At 43.5% G+C, this 19679-nt stretch overlaps 1 protein-coding gene across 4 annotated transcripts in view; it reads left to right on the forward strand.

The window, feature by feature from the left end:
- Positions 1-13850: 13850 nt before the first annotated feature.
- FAXC (failed axon connections homolog, metaxin like GST domain containing) overlaps positions 13851-19679 on the forward strand; it is a 61206-nt gene continuing 55377 nt past the window's right edge. Inside the window, exons 1-2 of one of the 4 annotated variants that reach the window (XM_074368595.1) lie at positions 14086-14285; positions 14785-14906. In XM_074368595.1, coding sequence (XP_074224696.1) covers positions 14800-14906 — 107 coding nt within the window. In that variant the 5' untranslated portion in view covers positions 14086-14285; positions 14785-14799. The other 3 variants (XM_074368597.1, XM_074368596.1, XM_074368594.1) reach the window with 3 other exon arrangements.

Below are 19679 nucleotides of genomic sequence, written 5' to 3' on the forward strand. Positions count from 1 at the left end.
TATTGGACATACTTCTTTGTACAGTTCTATAAATGTTTTGTGGTGTCTTTTTTTTTTAAGTAGAAAGTTTTTTTTAACTCAGTTTAAAAATTCAGTCATGGAAATTTCCTTTTTTGGCTAAAATTTTTATAATTAAAGGGGATGACTTGAAATATATTTTTTAGACCTCTTTTTCTTAAAGTCAATAATGTATAAGACCTTTCATAGAAAAGTGTTAACCAAATATGACAAACATAGATTGAATGCATGTGATCCATGTAGAAAGTCAGCTTTTACTTTCTAAACTTTCTCACTTTTAATCTCAGATGTTTTTTGTATTTCTTTGTCAATGCCTATTGGATTGGGTTCACCAGGCAAAAACTTTCCAAACAGCTTATCATTTGCTTGTTCTCAATGACATTGCATGAGAGGAAACTGAAATTTTAACTTCAGTTGCTAATGTCTAATTAGGACTCTAAAAATCAGGAGTTCCTATTGCATTCCATTTAAAGTTTGATTCTTCGTCTGAATTCTAGTAGTTTTATTACCAAAGCAAAGCTGCTTCATTCTATCTGTTGGGGAAAAAGTGTTGGTATTAATCTAAATGTAAGACTGGAAACCATAAACTCTTAGGAGAAAATATAGGTGAAACACTCTGACATAAATTGTAGCAATATTTTTGGGGGGATCTGTGTCCTAAAGCAAACAAAAGTGAAAATAAACAAATGGGACCTAATTAAACTTAAAAGCTTTTGCATAGCAAAGGAAACCAGTAACAAAATGAAAAGACAACCTACTGAATGGGATGAAATATTTCCAAATGATATGACCGATAGGGGGTTAATATCCAAAATACTTAAACAACTCACACAAGTCAGCATCATAAACACAAACTACCCAATTAAAAAATAGGCACATGAAAAGGTGTTCAACATTGCTAATCATTAGAGAAAGGCGAATGTAAACCACAATGAGATATCATCTCAGACCTGTAAGAATGGCTATCATCAAAAAGAACACAATTACAAATTTTGATGAGGATGTAGATAGAGAAAAGGGAACCCTGGTACGCTGTTGGTGGGAGTATGAATTGGTGCAGCCACTATGGAAAACAATATGCAGGTTCCTCAAAAAACCAAAAATAAAACTACCTTTTGATCCAGCAATTCTTCCTTCTGGGCATATATCCAAAGAAAATAAAAACACTAATTGAAAAAGATACATGCATCCCCATGTTCGTAGCAGTATTATTTACAATAGCCAAGATTTGGAAGCAACCTAAGTGTCCATCAACAGATGACTGGATAAAGGAGATGTGAGAGATATATATATATATAAAAAAAAAAAAACAAAAAAAAAAACAATGGAATACTATTTAGCCATAAAAAAGAAAGTTCTGCCAATTGTAACAACGTGGGTAGACCTAGAGGAAGACAAAGACTATATGATCTCACTTTATGCAGAATCTAAAAAATAAACTAGTGAATATAACAAAGCAAACAGATTCACAAATATAGAGAGCAAACTAGTGGTTACCAGTGGGGAGAGGGGAGGGGGTGGGGGTAAAATACAAGAGGTACAAGAGGTACAAATTACTACATATAAAATAAGCAGCAAGAATATACAACACTGGGAATATAACCAATATTTTGTAAATAACTACAAATGGAGTATAAACTTTAAAAATTGTGAATCACTATTGTACACCTGAAACTTGTATAATAGTGTACATCAACTATACCTCAATAAAAACATTTTTATGTTTATGAAATCAAGTAAAAAGCAGTCCCCCAAACAAAGCACATTTATTTTCGAAAGAATACTCTAACTTTCAATTATTAAAAATATACATTGTTAAGTGATGGAAATTCAGGATGATTCAGTAATAGCAACTTCTGTGTTCCACTTGAATTCTTGTAAGATGAAGAGATGAAAATTTCATGCCTCTGTGCATAATCTAATTTGATCTTTCAGGCCAATTTCAACCAAGTTCCAGGGGAAATAGGCTCAGAAAGATACTACAAAGTTTTTTTTAATGTTTATTTGTAGAGTGAGGATTGCCTACTTGAAAAATTTTTATTTTGAGAATGACCTACTTTTAAAAAGCAGTAATTTAGCAATTAGGGCAATGGTAGGGAGTTTAATCTGCAAACCTTCCCTTAGGAACTCTGGGTTCATGACAGTCCCCTGCAAGAAATAATGGTGGAAACTTTATAGCTGATAGTCCAGCAAAAGAGATTATAGACCTATCTTAGAACAAAATAGAGGGAGAAAGTGAATTTGCTGGGATCTGGTTTCCGGTGAGAGGAACAGCTGTGGGAAACTGGGCTATGACCTTGACCACTGAGTCCTTGTGGAGGGAGTCAGAGTGCTCAGTGGGGCTTTAATTATAAAAATGGCTAGACCATTTAAGGTTGGCTAAAAGGGCTATGTGCACCAGGAGAACAAAACTTTCAGCACTTAGCAATGAGTGGTGGTAGGAAGGGTCACAAGGCAAGGCAGATGGGGACAAGAGACAAGTGGTGTGGCTCTTTTCAAAACTTCTTTAGGGAACAATGGGATCCAGCACACATGCAAAACTCCCATAGAACCTGGAAGAGCCTTCTGGAAGTGGGATTGCAGAAGCTATCTTGGTGGGAAGACTAGAATAAAAAGCAATTGCAGTTGTTACTGAAGTTTTGATTTTTCCCAAAGTTGCTATGTTCTGGGGACAATATGTTATGCAGGCCTATAAAACATTGCGATATCCGTGTGTGCCATAGCTGTCCCAAAGACAAAACATCACCAAAGAATCATCTTTAATTCTTTTATTTTACATCTAGAAGTTTGTGTGAGGCACTAGAAACGTCACATTGTCTCCTCCCCTAAGTCACGCCTCAGTGCTCTCAAATGAAAATGTCAAGTTCGCTGCAACGTGATGTTAGGAAACTTCCTATTTTTTGATGATCATGTTTTGATTTGGAAGCAAGGGTGCCCTATGAGAAAGAAATTTAATTTAGCCTTAGGATATATCATTAAAAATACTATTTTCCAAAGTTAGGTTAGTTCTTCTCCCCTTCCACATCAGCCTGGTTATGTTGTTGGTTTGTAATACCCTCAGGCTCATATGTTACAGTTTACATTCCTTTTTGGGTTCCCTCTCCCCCAAATCCTGGCTGATTTAAATGATTTACTTTTGGAGGACATGCCACTAACATGTTTCTAAAAATCAGAACTATATAAAAAGTTTGCATTCGGACACATGTCACTCCCCCATTTGCCTTCTACTCTGTTCTGGTAACCTCCAGTCCTTCCACTCCATTCCCACTTACTCGCTGTCATAACCAATCTCATTACTGTTCTGGCTTAACGTGTATACGTGTCCATGTGTGTTTTGCACAAATGAACAATTATAAGCATATTTTCTTATTTCCTCTCTTGCTTTCATGAAAGCTAGCGAACTGTAAGTACTGCTCTGCACTTCGTCTCAAGTCTTATGTTGTCGTTTTCTGCTGTTGGGGCCCTTGCTCAGTTCTCCCTCCAGTCAAGAACATTCAAACCCTCTGGCCACCAGTCAGACCTCAGCCCACCTCCTCTGGGAAGATTCCTTTGACCCCTAGTTTGACAAGGGCAAATACTCCTTTTAACATTATATCATATTTCTCTTATTTATAGCACTTATCACAATTACAGGTTTAGATTTATTTGTGTGAATATTTGATTAGGATCTGTGTCATGTCAGCACCATATGCCTGGGACCATTGTTCTGTTTCATTCAGTCTTACATCCCCTGACCCAGCTGGATATATGTCTGTTGAATAAGAAAATGAATGAATGAATGAGGTGCTGCTAATATATTCCAACAAAATTCCAATAAAGTCAAGTAATTTGGACATCCAAGAGATTATTGTAGGTTGTTTTAAAGTGTCAAAAATGACACAAATGAACTTATTTACAAAACAGAAACAGACTCACAGACATAGATAAGAAACTTGGTTACTGGGGAGGAAAGGGGGTGGAGAGGGATAAGTTTGGGAGTTTGGGATTTACAAATACTAACTACTATACATAAAACAGATAAGCAACAAGGTCCTACTGTACAGGACAGGGGACTATACTCGATATTTTGTAATACCCTATAATGAAAAAGAATACATATGTGTATAACTCAATCACTATGCCATACATCAGAAACTAACGCAACGTTGTAAACCAACTCTACTTCAATAAGAAAAGAATTCCTAAGCAATATGGGCCACTTACTATAATCTTTTGTGTTTACGGAGCGCCAGGCCCTGTGCTGAGTGCTAGGCATGCATTATCCCATGTAACCTTCATAACAGCCCTGTGAGGTCGGAAGTACCGTCCACTCCCTTTCACGGAGATGTTAAATGTGTTCAGTTTCACACAACCAGTAAGATGCAGACCCAGGCAGCCTGTGCACTACACTTTCATACTTGTACCCAGTGTCTGTGCCATTGTATGGTCATAGCAGAAGCATCCACACACACCTGGATTAGTATCACATATTTGAATTGTCTGTATGCAAGGTTGCATCTTCAGAAGCATTTCAATCAGAGTTTCGCAACGTCTAAAGTTTGAGCAATGTGCCTCAGTTCCCTTCATTGCCTCTCTATGACTAAAACAACTACATGCTACTAACTATAACTTATGAAAATGCTTTAAAGACCCTGAATAAAATTCCAGCCTTACTTTCCATATTAGAGTTACCGGTTTTGTTATTGTATTAATGATAAATTGAAGTAAAGTATTGAATTAAAATACCACACAATAAAAATATCTCAGTCAAGCAAAAAAAGTGAAAAATTCTGACATTGTTTGAAATGACTCTGATGTGTGCTAGGGATACTCACGAGGGCTTCTGTGCTACTGCAGATCTGGAATACATGACATTGAGAGGCACAAGCAAAGATTTAGAGACTGCTCAGTAACCAGGCACAGTGGCGAGTCATGCTTGTGAGAAATATTTCTTACACCTGAGTTGGTAAGGTCCCTGTAGTTCCATAAGAAATATTTGCATCATTACAGGCTTACAGAAGTAGGTCCAAAAATACAAGAATCCTAAGAAAATGTCAATGGAAAGTAAAGATAGAAAGAAAACCAAAGGAAAGAAAGTGTTAGCACAGCCAATACATAATTGCTTTTATTAAGTTACAATGTGACTCTATTAAAAGGGAGAGTCTTACTTGACTATTACTGATGAGACGCAAATAACATGCAAGTCTTCACTGTATCAAAAAAAAAAAAAATCCTGACACTGATGATTTGCATGAAATCAAGCAAAAGAATTTATTGTGAGTTCAATAAACCTCTTGTATCCCAACAAGAAAAGGATGCAGCACATATAAAAGAGCCACTGTCTAGGGGCTAAAAGGCACCAGTTGGATCTAAGGAAAAAATATGTTCTCAAGATGATGTGAGCAGAGCTGAGAATGGGGTTGTGGAGAGTTACAAGGTAAATATGGCCATGAGGTGTTCCCTCTTTGATAGATTTGAATCCTTGTTTCCTGTTGACAGATCGGAACTGATGGACATAGAGGTCACTGACATCATGTAAGACCTCCACTAGTCTTTCTGACTCTAAAACAGGCTCTGTATCTGGGGTCTTCAGATGGGCTTCTGAGGTTCCAGGAACCCCCGAAACAGGAAACGAAATTGTGTACGTGTTTGTATTTCTTTTCCGAGAATGTCCTATAGCTTTCATCCGAGTCTCAAAAGGATTCATGCCCCCCCAGAAAGGTTAAAGATGACTGTACTAAAATACTGCAGTGGGGAAATACAGTCTATTTGACAGAGTATGTCAGGAAAAGAAAAATACAGTCATGCTGTCTTCTGCCTATCTTTTGTAAAAGTGGACATGAAAGCTGACAAAAGTCGTGAAAGGCAAAAACTGGCACACGATTTGAATTGCCTCTTTTTGGTCATTCTTTTGATGTTAAATTGCAGAGACGTTCTGGGATTCTGTTTCTAGACCCAGTTTTGTCAGGATGGTTATGATGGAAGGCCAGTCTGGATTAATTATCAATCAGATTTATGCGATGTTTAAAGAATTTCAACTCATAAAAGAAGATTGATTTTAAATAGAGATAAATAGTTGGATTAGCCACCTCAGTAGATGGCTGGTTGGATGGTTGGCTGGATGAGAATTTCTCAACCACAATGTTATCAAAAACCATAAGAGAATTGCTGCAGTGCAGCGGGCTATCCCAGCAGCCCACCTTCCTGCCCCATCCACCCCCACGCTGGCACATCCCACCAGATGGCACCCAGACCCACCACACAGAGGACAGGGCTTTGTTACTTCAGGCCTCTGCTTATTTACCTGGGCACCCACAGACCTGGCAGTTTTATACCCAGAACTTTCCCTGAGAACAAATCAATGGCAGCTGAAACTTAACTCTTTTAAAGGCAAATCTCTCTGTGCTCCTGAGATGACATGTTCTTCTCAGTCAATGTTCAGGCCTAGGTGACTGGCACCCCAGGGGCCTGCTGGGGCCAAATGTTTGTGACATTAAAGCCTGATAAGAATCCCTGCTACTCCTAGTCGTTGCCCAAGACTTAGACACCCGACCCTGACTCCTTTCTATGACCTCCCCCAAGACTGTTTCCTGAATCATCTTCCCTGGCTCTTCCTCCCACTACCCAGTTCTGCACTCTCCTGCTGCAGCCTCTATAAGCCCCGTCTGCATCGTCTGCATCGCAGTGTCCTTTACTTCCTCCATTAGCTGAAACCCAGCTTTCCTTTGAGGATGTGGTTTCACCTGGAGCCATTTTGAGAGATTTCACATTTTCTATGAACCTGGAGTAGAAACATGGGATTTGTGTCCTCTTTGCTCACTGCACTACTCATTTGGGGGGGGGGGCAGTAATTAGGTCTATTTATTTATTTATTTTTAGAGGAGGTATCAGGGCTCGAACCCAGGACCTCATGCATGCCAAACAGGCACTCTACCACTTGAGCTATACCTTGCCCCTCCCACCCAACACTGCATTACTCTTGTGCAAAAGCTCTCATGTCTCCAACCTCAAGTTTAGCTCTCCTGTACCCTGCTTGCCCGTTATTGCCAGACCCCACTTCTGGCCACTCCCCTCAATCATGGTGTCTTTGTTCTTCTTCCCATCCCTAAGTCCCCCCATCTTCCTGAGTAACTCCAATGTCTATGTGGATGGTTTGCGTCCTACCTCAAAAGCAACAGGACCTTGTCTCTGGAGGCTTCTGCCTTCATGGTCACACCCAGCACTTGAGGTCACCTAGGAAGAACATCTGAAGTGATAGATTGGAATACTCCACTTAGAGAAGTTCTCTCTAAAACTATGATAGAAACCATGAAGCCGTAGAAGAAAAAATTGAAAAAAAGCAAGGTTGGGAAAATTTCTGCCAATTAATTTACAGGCAAAGAATTGTTTTTCTCAATTAGGACCTCATGTAAGTCAATAAAAAATACCAATAAGCCAGTTAAAGATGACCAATTCACAGAAAAGTCAACACAAATGTATCTTTCAAAAAATTGCTCTCAACCTCAACAAGTTTAAAACTACAATGAGCACTGTGTTCTCACTTACAAAGAGGAAAGATCAAAACACTTAAGAATATGTGTGATTAAGGTATGTATGAGGAAACAGACACTTTAAAAAATACTGAGAGTGTGTATTGCCTGCAATATGGCAATATCTATGACAGTTATAATGCGTGGCTCCTTTGACCCAGAAACCCCACTTCTATAAATATATATATATAAAATAATATAAATAAGTACATATAAACTATATATATATATGTATATATAGCTTCTGTATTCTAGGCAGCTATAAAGAGAGGAAGGAAGGAAGGAAGGAAGACGCTTGGAAGTTCTATGTTGAAGATACAAAAGGAAAGAAAATAAACTGGGAGACAGGCAGTTAAATGATACGATTTGTATAAAAATAATTTAGAACAATACACATATACAAATACAAACACGTATATAGAAAATGCATTTTTAATGCATCGAACATCTCTGGGAATAAACACAGAAGCTGATGGCTGTATTTGCTTCTGGGAAGTGTTAAAAGGGAGAATGTATCTCTTAGAGTCCCAGCAGGAAACTAAAGACACAGGCAAACTGGATATTTTGAGAAGCATTTAATCAAAGGACTAGTCCACAAACAATAAATGCTGGAGAGAGTGTGGAGAGAGGGAACACCATACACTTGTTGGTGGGAATGCAACTGGTGCAGACTCTATGGACAACAGTATGGAGATTCCTTAAAAAACTAAAAATAAATTTACCGTATGATCCAGCAATCCCATTCCTGGGCATATAGCCAGAGGAAACTCTAATTTGGAAAGATCCCTATAACCTCAATGTTCCTAGCAGCACTATTTACAATAGCCAAGACAGAGAAGAAACCGAAGTGTCCATTGACAGATGACTGGATAAAGAAGTTGTGGTATATTTATACAGTGGAATACTACTCGGCCATAAAAAAGAATAAAATAATGCCATTTGCAACAACATGAGTGGACTAGGAGTGCATTATGTTTAGTGAAACAAGTCAGGGAGAGAAATAGTACATGATATCGCTTATATGTGGGATCTAAAAAATGATATAAATGAACTTAGTTATCAAACAGAGATAGACTCAGAGACAGAAAACAAACTTATGGTTACCAAAGGGGAAGGGGGGGGAAGGGATAAATTAGGAGTTTGTAATTACAAACTACTATATGTAAAATAGATAAACAAGGTCCTACTGTATAGCACAGGGAATTATATTCAGTATCTGTAATAACCTAAAGTGAAAAAGAATATGAAAAAAAGATATATATATGTATAGCTGAATCACTATGGTGTACACCAGAAACTAGCACAACATTGTAAATCAACTATAGCTCAATAAAAAATAAAAAAAATAATAAAAGGGCTATTTACCAAAGTGCAGAACCCCAGGGCTAGCAACAGCAGGAAGCCATTATCAGCCCTCTGCTGAAGGAGAAATATGGAGACTTAGTTCCTGAAACACACAGAAGGAGCCCTGTGGAGAGAGACACAGCCTGGGGCAACTCTGCAGGAAAAGATACTAAGGGTTAGTTGTCATCCATTCTTCACTCCCATCCATTCCTCACTCCCCTCCGGTCCTCCGATCTCCATGGTGGGAAGCGTAGGTGCGGTCAACCAGAAGCCCGAGTACAAGGACGTCTCGCTGTCCTTCACACGGGGCAGCCTCTGGGGCCAGGCACATCCGGAGGAGGGGGGAGGATAACCGGAGCAGAGACTGACTTTTCATTGCATTCTTCTCTGTAGCTCTTGAACATTGTACTGTGTTCATGTATTAATATTAAAAAGAATATATATAAACCCCTTTTAAAAGCCTGGAGAAATATTTATTCCCCTCTCCAACAACCAACCTTTGCTTCCTCCTTTCACAACCAAATTCATTGCAGGTGTTTCCTGCACTTACTATGCTGCCTTCACTTTTGAAGTCTGGCTTCTGACCCCCTGACACTTGAAAGTGCTTGTTCCCCCAGGTCAGTGATGTCCGCACTGCTGGCTAAATTCATTTGACTTGACTTGTTGGGAACATGGGATGCTATTGACCCCACCTCACAGTCTTGAGACACCCCCTTCCCTTGGCTTCTGCGGCCCCACACCTGTCCATCTTCCCTCCTGGCCTCTCTTTCCCTCTCGGTTTCCTGGATGGTTCTTCTCTTCCTCTGGCCATCCTCTGACTGTGATGTTCTCAGGGCTCTGTCCTCAGCCCCTCTCTCCTCTCGCTTAGCAGTTACCCTCACACTCTCTGGTCTACCCCCTTGCCTTTAGTGATCCCACCCATTGCAACCCCAGGCCAAATCTCTCTTCTAAACACACGCATTCAATTGCCATTGGGCATCTCCTCTTGGGCATTTGGTAGGCTATCTGTTATGGGCTGAACTGTGTCCCCTAAAATCTGTATGTTTAAGTCCTTACCCTCGGGACCTCAAAATGTGACTGTGTTTGGAGGTAGTGCCTTCAAAGGGGTAATTAAGGTAAAATGAGATCATTAGGGTGGCCATAATCCAATATGACTGAGGACCTTATAAGAAGAGGAGATTAGAAGACAAATGTACAGAGGAAAGACCATGTAGACACAGGCAGAAAATGGCCATTGTAAGCCAAGGAGAAATTAACCCTGACAGGACCTTGATCTTGGACAGCTGGCTCCAGAACTGGCCACCACAGACTGGTGGCTTAAATAAATTTTGTGTGCTCTTTACAGCAGCCCTGGCAAATGAACTCACCACCCAAGCTAAAAGTCTTCCAAACTTTCTCATGACCCATTTTCTCAATCGCCCCTCACTTATCTGAGCCTGGTTATTATCTGCGTATCTTTTCTCAGCATCAAGTCAGCCTTGCAGAAAATGTTTTCTGAGAGTTGCATACTGATTAATAAAACGCCCAAGTCCAGTACATCAGAAAGTAGATAGGGACAGTCACCTTATGGTAACACGCTGGCTTCCAGCTATAATGTTGGATACCTGGGTAGGGTAGTATTAGATCTCTTCTCCACAAATCAAGCTGAGAAAGTAGAAGTTTTATGATAAAATTCAGGGTAACGTTATCAAGTAAATTGTTTATTTTGTGAATAATACAGAGATATTTTAATAAAATAGCATATTAAATTTAATTATATAAAACCAGCAATAATGCCAGCATCACATCCACTTACAACTACAGCAGCTAGATTTTAAATCTCTTAAGCTACATTTTGAAACACAAAGTATAACATTCTTGTGAAAAGTTTTCCAGGGGAAAAGAAACTTATAAAATATTTTCTTCATCTGTTCACGCTCTTTGTGTTGCTTCCTGAGAAAAGGTGCCATGGTATCACTAATCCCCCAGGGTACTCCTTCCCCACCTTCTCCTCCCAGCATCCTGCCCCTCCTCTCCTGCCCTGTGGCTTCCTCTCTCAGCTCTTAGCACTCAAACGTCAAATTAACCTCTCACAAGGATTATGCATTACTCTCTGTTCGAATGGCTTTTCTTGAGTCTCGATTCATTTTCTTTCCATTCCTGATTCTACTCCTGCCCCAGCCCTTTTATCTGTGTATCTGGTGTCCGAATTCAACAACAAATGGTCACTTGATTGGGTTGATTAGAAACCATCCAACATGAGGTGTTTCTTTTGGGCAGAGTTTTTGATCCGTCACATAAACTAGTGGTCTAAACTATTGTTCATCCAAGTGTGGTCTGGCTTCACCTGTATGCTTATTAGAAATGCAAAATCTCAGACCTCATGAGTCAGAATTTGCATGTTAACAAGATCCCCAGTGATTCACGTAACATTTGAGAAGTACTGATCTAATTGTCTCTTATTTGATCATTGTGACAGATTTCCAGATGATACATATACAAAGTTTGGGAAGCGCTGATTTAGTTGTCCCTTGTCACGTCACCACGGCCAGGCTGCAGAGTCACATGGCGCAGGCATAGCAACATCTGTGTAAGAAATTGTCTAAATCCACCCTTCTCAAAAGGTGGCAGCACAGTCAGCAGCGTTTGAGGTTTTGTAGCCATTGGGTTTAGATACGGTTCAGAATTGAGCCACAGACTGATGACCTAAAGAAGGAATATCATGGACAGTGCTTCAGCACTGGTACTTGGGGTGAAAGACATTGTAGGTGATGGACAACCAAAGAGCTGCTGGTGTGAGACACCGGGGTTTGAATTCTGGCTCTATCATTACTTAGCCCTGGAAACTGACTCAGTTAATTTACCTCTCTGAGCCTTAGTTTTCTCGTTTGTAAAATAGGAATGACAATAATTGTCTAACACAGGTTGTTTTGAAGAGTTACTGGAAAAAACATATCATTAGACCGACAGTTGTTCAATAACTCTTAGTCCCTTCTATTTTTGTCTTGAAATACCTCAATTGTTAGTAAAACAAAGATTTTGAAGAAGGAAAATAAGATGCCTCTAGCTTGGAGCTACGGTCCATGGTTATGATACTAAGGCAATCAGATTTGGTGGTGGTGGTGGGAGGGGTGGAGTAAAGTTGCCCGCTCTGGCTCCCAAGGTCTTCACACCCCATCACTAGCTGAAGGAGCCCTGCGACAGGCTCAGCTCCCTACATCTGCCCCCTGCGGGGCGGGAGGCCTGACAGACACTGCGGGTTGAACCTGGCATCTGGCTCCACACAGGGGCTTCTCAGGAGTCACTCTGAAGAAGCAGTCTGCTGAGCTCCTCGGTTACCCCAGGTCTGCTCCTCAGTTACCCTAGGCCTGCTCACTTGCTCTCTGCCGGGTAACAGCACTGCCACCCCTAGAGGGCTGAGGCCCTGCCCCGCGGTCCCTTCTCTCTGGGGCTGGATTGCAGCCCTTTGTGCGCAGCTTCTCCACGGAAGGCCCAACCTGATCTGGCTGAGATGTGCGTTGCTGCTGGGCCTTCACAGCTATAGCTGCTTTCCTGGTTTCCCCAGAGCTTTGTTCTGACATCTTCGTACCAAACTTTTCCCCAAGGAGTCTGTTAACTCCTTAGATACTACTCTGCCTCCTCTCACCTTTATACAAGACTGAATTCTAAGAATCTTCTCTCTTCTAGGCCATGGATCTAAAAGCTTGAGTTTAATCTGCAACAGATCATTTAAGATTATATTTTAGCTTCTCTATGGGGTTTTATTTTACCAACACCTGCTTCTTAAAGATGTTCAGTTCAAGATACCTTTGAACATTCAAGCCATACTTGACCCAAAGGCCAGATAGTGCTCAGCAATTATCTGATACTCCCAGGATGCAGCAGTGGCCACTGGCTTCCATGAGTGGGTGGAGTAGGTCTGCCTTGGAGTGGAATGCACTTTCTGGGATCCGAATATCAAACTTCATCTGGTTTCTAACTTGTTTTCTGGGCACAGAGTTTGCAGGGTTGATTCTCCTTTTTGCCTTCCATATTCCTCCACTCAAGGTAATAATTTATGCTCATCCTCATGGCTGGACATAGACACTCAGGCAAATAATTCGGTACCAAAAATCAGACAGATATTCTTTAAATATTGGCTCAACATTTAATGAGAGCAAAGGCTGAGCGCTGCATGGGAAGGACACAGAGGACGAATGGAGAATCCCCCTCCAACCAGAGCATTTCTGCCCTGATCCCGAACCTGCCCACCCTTCTTCCTTTGCAGCCTCCTGGTCTCTCTCCCCAGAAGGCGGTCTGGTGACCACCTCTGTCTCTCCAGCAGGCCCTTGGGTTCCACTCTGCAATTTGCTCATGGAAGGTTCACTTCCAACCGCACACTCTGCTTCTCCCTGAGAGGTCCCGTAAACGTATACAGTAGTGTCTGGGGCCCTTCTTGTGGCTAGCCTCTCCCTGTATCTCGTTGCTGGGGGGCAACACGCCCGTATTTTATTAACCATATGACCACACTCACTGCCTGTCTAAAGGGCTAGTGTGGTCCGAGAAGTAGAAAGGAGGAGTCCCCCTTCACTGTAATCTCAGGTCGTTCACTCAGAAGCCTGGAGGGTTCCCATAGCCACTCTTTCACCTGAAGAGCGATAAACGCCCTACTTGATTTTTTTCAGTTCCTTCGAACAATTTTAAACTGTCCATGCTCTGGCTAAAACTTGTATGTACATCTTACACGTCTATGAAACAAGGTCCTATTCTTTGTACATATTTGTACAACTTTAAAAAATGAAGTTAAAAGGAAGAAAAATCGATCACACACACATTTCCTGCGCAGAAAAGGAAAGGGAAAACAACCAGAGCAATACGGCGCAGCCACGCGTTCCTGGTGATGGTTTCCAAGGGGAAAGACTGGACTTGGACCGGTCTGTCAAAGGGGATTTCTCTCTAGAGTACATTTTTGTTGTTATTTATCAAACCAGACTCTCTCCGTGAGCACATGGCCAAGCCTTAGGTAACTGCAAAGGAATAAGTGTTTTCATAAGTTATGCAAAGACACAGCGCTTTCCTGACAGCTAGAGAGAGGAGTGGAATTCCCGACCTTGCCCGGGCCCGGGTGTCCAGCCCCCGCGAGGGGCGGCGTTTCTGCCCGAGCTCCGCGCGGTCCCAGGTGAGTTCTGCGCGCGCCCCGCTCTCGCGCGGGCGGGAGGGGCTGGAGCGGAGGCGGAGGACGGGCCGGGGGGTGGGGTGGGGTGGGGGGACGAAGATCCGGGCCCCGACTGTAGCTTCCTCCGGGCGGAGCCGCATTTCCAGCCACCTCCGCAACCGAGCCGTTCCTGGCCGTGCCGCCTGGAGGCGCGGAGCCCGCCCGGCGCGCCCAGCCCCGCAGCTCCGGCCGGGGCGGAGGCCGCCGGACCGCGGAGATGCGGGGCGGGGGCAGGGCGCGGGGTAGGTGACTTTATCCCGCCTCTGTTTCCCTGCCCCGGGGAGCAATGACATCACGCGGCCTTCTCCAGGCGCCGACACAAAGAGCGGCGCGGAGAGGCCGCTGCGGGGGGAGCCGGCGGCCGCCGCTGCCGCCCAGGGCCCCGGGGCCCCGCCGGCCAGGCCCGCCACCCGCGGCCCGCGTCCTCCCTCCTCCTCCTCCTCCTCCGCCGCCGCCGCCGCCGCCGCCGCCTCGGTCGCTGCCGCCCGCGCCGCCCGCGCCCCCAGCGCGCTGCTGAGCCCGCGCCCGGCCGCGCCGGCCCCTTCCCATGCGGGCGGCGCGGGCCCTGGGAGGGGCGCCCGCAGCCAGCCGCGCAGCATGCACTGGGGGGTTGGCTTTGCCTCGTCCAGGCCGTGCGTGGTGGATCTGAGCTGGAACCAGAGCGTCTCCTTCTTCGGCTGGTGGGCCGGGTCCGAGGAGCCCTTCTCCTTTTATGGGGACATCATCGCTTTCCCTTTGCAGGATTACGGTGGGATCATGGCAGGGCTGGGCTCCGATCCCTGGTGGAAGAAAACCCTTTACTTGACCGGGGGAGCTTTGCTGGCCGCAGCTGCGTATCTGCTCCACGAACTCCTGGTCATTAGGTGAGCCGGAGAGAGGGCCCCGCGCAGGGGCGCAGAGAAGGGCACCTGCCAGGGCAGGGCTGGCGCGAGGGGGGACCCGTGGCAGCCCCTCGGTCATGCCGCCCAAACGCCCGAGTCTTGTCCTTACCTTTCGCCAGAGGCAGTCCGTGGTTACCTGGCCGTGAGGGGCAGTTTGGAGTTGACAGGAGAATTACTGGTACTGGGAGGGAAGAACACTTGTCTCCCAATCATTTGGTGCTAAAAGCAAAATTCTCTGGATTGTTATGGAGCATAATCGTCTATTATGAAATGCCCTTAGGAAGATCCTAAATGCAGTGTATTTGCAACCGTAGAATTAGGCCTTGTAGAAATACTAAGTTACATTTTTATGAAATACCCTCTTTGTTTATAGATGACAACGCTGTAATATTAACTTCTAACCTTATCTTATACTTAAAGGTTAGTTCTCCTCTATCCCTTCCCAAGTGTCAACATCATCAAAAGGCTGAAATTGCAAAAGCTCCGGAGACCCCTGGGTCCCTGTTCGGGGTGCATGGCGGAGTGTAGTGGTGTGCGGTTTTGATGCAGCCTTAACCTGGTTATCTGCTAATGTGGTACTTAAAGCTAAGCACCATCTTCAGGCTTAAATGCCATTGTTGTGTGAACAGTAGGAAATCCGAGGACACGACTAGCACATGGGCGTGCACGGGAGTTGCCCGGTGCTGGTGCCGTAAACAGTTGCATCTGCTGCCTGCCGCAAAATGTTTACAGGATTGACTTGGAGATACCAGAAAATGGAGGCCCCTGCTGTTGGTACATCCAGCCGGACAGGAGATCTTTGTTTCACCAGGATAGTACCACAGGCTGCTGGGACCGGTGGTTTGGCTAATTGAAACGTCAGTTTATGGTCAAAATTAACATGCATTTGAGCCCTCTGTCACTGGGAGATGACCAGGAAAGAGCAGATTTCAATAGCTCAGAATGACCCTCTTGGCCAGTATTTTCTGAAGAGTGAAAAATGTATCTACACTGCATTTTTCCAGTGGGGGAATCCTACACAATAGTTTTATAAGCAAAGACAGTGATAGGTGACCTTTAGCAGGCCTGCAGGGATTCCAGGAGGACATTGTGACAGCCTAACAGGTATTTTGAATATTCCTAGTCTCTGAGAGGGTGGGACTCATTTAGGTCTGGGCAAATGTATTGGCTTTCCTATTACTGAGCCGTAATTGAGAAGTTTTATTTTAAGCTTACCACTGAATTCTCTTACTTAGTAGTGTCTTGAGTCTAGTTGAAACAGATTTTTAAAATTCAAATGAATTATTTCTCTAGATTATTTTATAGTTTTGTTAGGTTTAGAACTCTATTTCAAGTAAGGTTTCAAGCTATATGAAAAACAAAGATATTTGTGCAGTTGTTCCCAGTTATATTCCAGTCCAAAGCCTTTTGAAGATCAGGAACCATGTGGCTTCTCACCAGTTCTTCCACTTGGTGGAGGGAGTGAAGGCACAGCTTCACAGGACTGAGTCTAAACCTTGCTTAAACGACCTTGAGGAAATGGGGAGGGGGCAGCTCAGGGCCTACCCTGGGAAGAGGCCACGCCCTAGTAGGTGTGGTCCCTGCACAGAGAAGAGTCCTCTGCCCACTTGGATACTTATTTGGATTACAGTTTATCCACCTATATTTCTTGACAGGTGTTTAAGTTGAGTTGGGAAACCCTATTGTAATGCAAATAAAAAAATGCCTGTCCACTTTGAGCCTTTAGTTGGGGCTCAGCGTAGAAGTGCTTTACCAACGCAATTGCATTATTCCTGGTGGGATGCTTGATCTCATGTCTTAAATGAGGAAGTTTTGGTAGCCCAAGATCACACAGGAAGAGTAGTAGGATCAAATCTGGGAACGTGTGTCTGTGGAGCCCGCATTTCTTATCCCTTCTTCCTGATTCCGGAATAAGTTTTGATGGAGGAGAAGAAGCGGAGTGTGGAGAGCTGGGGCTCCGCTCAGGGAAGACAGACCTGTGGCAGGGACCTGAGTTTTTGACAGCCTCCAGGGGCACAGAGGGATAGGGGAAGGAGACCCAGGGAGGTCGGGTACTGAGATTCAGAGGTTACAGGATAGTGGCCTGCACTTGAGTGAAAGCTAAGTTTCAGTTGCCTGTGTGGTTTAGGCAAAAACACAAAACGATCTGAACTATGTGGGATGGAAGGTGCCCCTTGAAATGGCTACACTGTCTGAGTTCACTGGCGATCGTGGGCTTCAGCACTGTACTTGGATTTTCTGCTGCATAGACTTAACCTTAATCTATGGGTACATCTCCAGAGTGGAAGGCAAGTTGACACGTGAGAATTATTTAAGAAGTTTGATTAATGAGTATAACCAAAGTAAGTCTTTTGGATTTTATCCATATTTTTCCCTTCACAGTATTTTTAAAGAAATATAATCCCAAACCTCCACTTTATTCTCCCCAAGAGGAGAGAGCCTTGCAGCACTCTTAAATTCTGTCTAGCATTCAGAAATGTAGTATTTGTAAATTGACCCAGGAATGACTTGTTATGCATAGCTTGTTTGGCACACCGGCTCATCCTGTCCTAGAAAACTTAGGGAATCAGAGCAGCCCGTGGGTCATGTGATCTTTGAACTAATAGCCCCGCAGCTATATACAGAGACATGGTCATCTGTGAGATCCTTCACTGTGGGAATAGGGGCCAGTCTGCTGCTCCACAGGTGTTCTTACACACTCCTCATTATAACAGCACTTTATATAAAGTATAGTGTTCAGGAAACAGATCACCTGCTCTGCTGATCCTTAGTTAGAGAGAGTTTCCTGACATGTGGGGAGAGCTCTGGGGCTAGATTGGGTTCAGATTTACTCTGCTGTTAACCAACCATGTAACCTTGGACCTAAGAGTAAGCTTGGCTACTCAGTTTTCTCATCTGTGAAATGGGGATAATAACAGTAGGCTTCCTCAGAGACTGATTGTGTGAGTTAACACATGTGAGATGCTTAGCACAGAGTTTGACCTTATAGTAAGCGTGCAATAAAAGTTGGCTATCATTAGCTACTATAGACTTTCATCAGAAAGTTCCAGGTTTGAGTGGTCTGAGCCCAACTGGCTGCCTTAATAAAAGTACTGAAGATTTGCCCATTTTGGTGTAGCTGAAGTGCTTAAGAACTTGGGAACTGGAGTTAAGAATGACTTGGTCTTTTTATTTTTATTTTTTAACATTTTTTATTGATTTATAATCATTTTACAAGAGAATAACTTGGTCTTAAATTGATATTCTTTGGGCAAGTTACTTAGCCTCTCTGAGCTTCAGTTTCCTTGTCTATTGTAAAATATAAGTAGGGTATAATATACTAATTTTAAACTATAACAATATCCACTCTGTAGTGCTACTGTCAATATGAAATGATTTAATACGTATGGTGTACACAGAGTCATTGGCATATGCTGGTCACATCCATTCTTATGTCAGGGCCCAAGTTCACCTTCAGAATTAGATTGCTCTGGCCAATGGAGAAAGGGATTTTACATTTATCTCCTCTCCTTTCAGTTCTTAAATTTTTGCCTGGCTAATTTACATGAAAATACCGCTCTGACGTGAATTACTTGACTGGACAAAATCTGTTGTCAAATCTACAGTTTGCACTTTTTAGGAACATAGTCTAAATGGCTTCTTTACTTTTAATATCTGACCTCTCAAACACTTCATCTAAGTGAAAACTTTTGTTTTATAGCAAGTCTTGTCCAAAGGCAGCAAATATTTTTATTCTTTTGACCAATTTTTTTCAAAATGAGTCATTCTTAACTCTTTAAGTGGAAAGGGCACTCTCGTGGTAAACTTCTCCAAAAGACTTTGTCTTACTGAGCGGAGCTTCCGCAGTAAGTGAGCATCGTGTGACGATGACACGAAGAACTTGCCCTTGTCTACTTGGGTAGAAGTACTTGTGGGATTAAACTAGGAACAATGTGAGGGAACCAGAAACTCAGGGAAGGCCAAGGGGCAGAGTGAGGCTTATCTGACTGGGGAACGGTTGGGTAGAGTGAACGATGGAGAATGTGGAAGGTTCCTGGATGTGATGTCTGTCTGAGTGGCGCTGTGTGGCATGAGACTTTGCGGCTTGTGGGTACAAGCCCATATCTCTTTGAATGAGAATTAAGTCTACCACTTTATGCTTGATAGCTCACCAAATGGGTACAGATGCTATTTTATTTAATTCCCACGATAATAGAGGCAGACTTCTCACTTTCTGTATGAGAGAGGAGGAGAGGTCTAGGGTGATGCGGCCATAGGAAGCAGGGCCTGCACTCGACCCCAGGTGTCCAGACGTGGAGTCCAGCATTTGCTCTACTGCATGGTGGCTACTGAAAAAGCTGTACCAGGGAAGTCCTCCCCACCCAAAAAAGTAGCCAAAGGAAAAGACAGATGTGTGGCTGAGACAGAAGAAAGGGAGAAGGCAGGGGTGCTAGGGGATATGCTGTGTGGTGAACGTGGGGCCCCTGTGAAGGTAGGAGGAAGAGAGAGTGCCCAGGAGCCGGGTTCCTCGGCACCACAGGTGACAGGCCAGGTGAGGCTTTGGAAGAGGGACCGGATATTCAGTCTCAGGTTGCCTGCAGGCTTGAGTTGTGGCCGAGTAGGTCTGCACTGTTCTTCCAGGGTCCTGTGGATGAGGAGACTGTCATGGTGCAGCCTAGTGGTCAAGAACATCGTCTCTGACTGCCTGGTTTAGTTCGGGTTCTGCCGTTTACTAGTAACGAGACTTCGGGCAGGTTTATCCTCTGTGCCTCAGTT

Source organism: Camelus bactrianus, chromosome 8 (genome assembly GCF_048773025.1).
Source record: "Camelus bactrianus isolate YW-2024 breed Bactrian camel chromosome 8, ASM4877302v1, whole genome shotgun sequence".
Classification (NCBI taxonomy): domain Eukaryota; kingdom Metazoa; phylum Chordata; class Mammalia; order Artiodactyla; family Camelidae; genus Camelus; species Camelus bactrianus.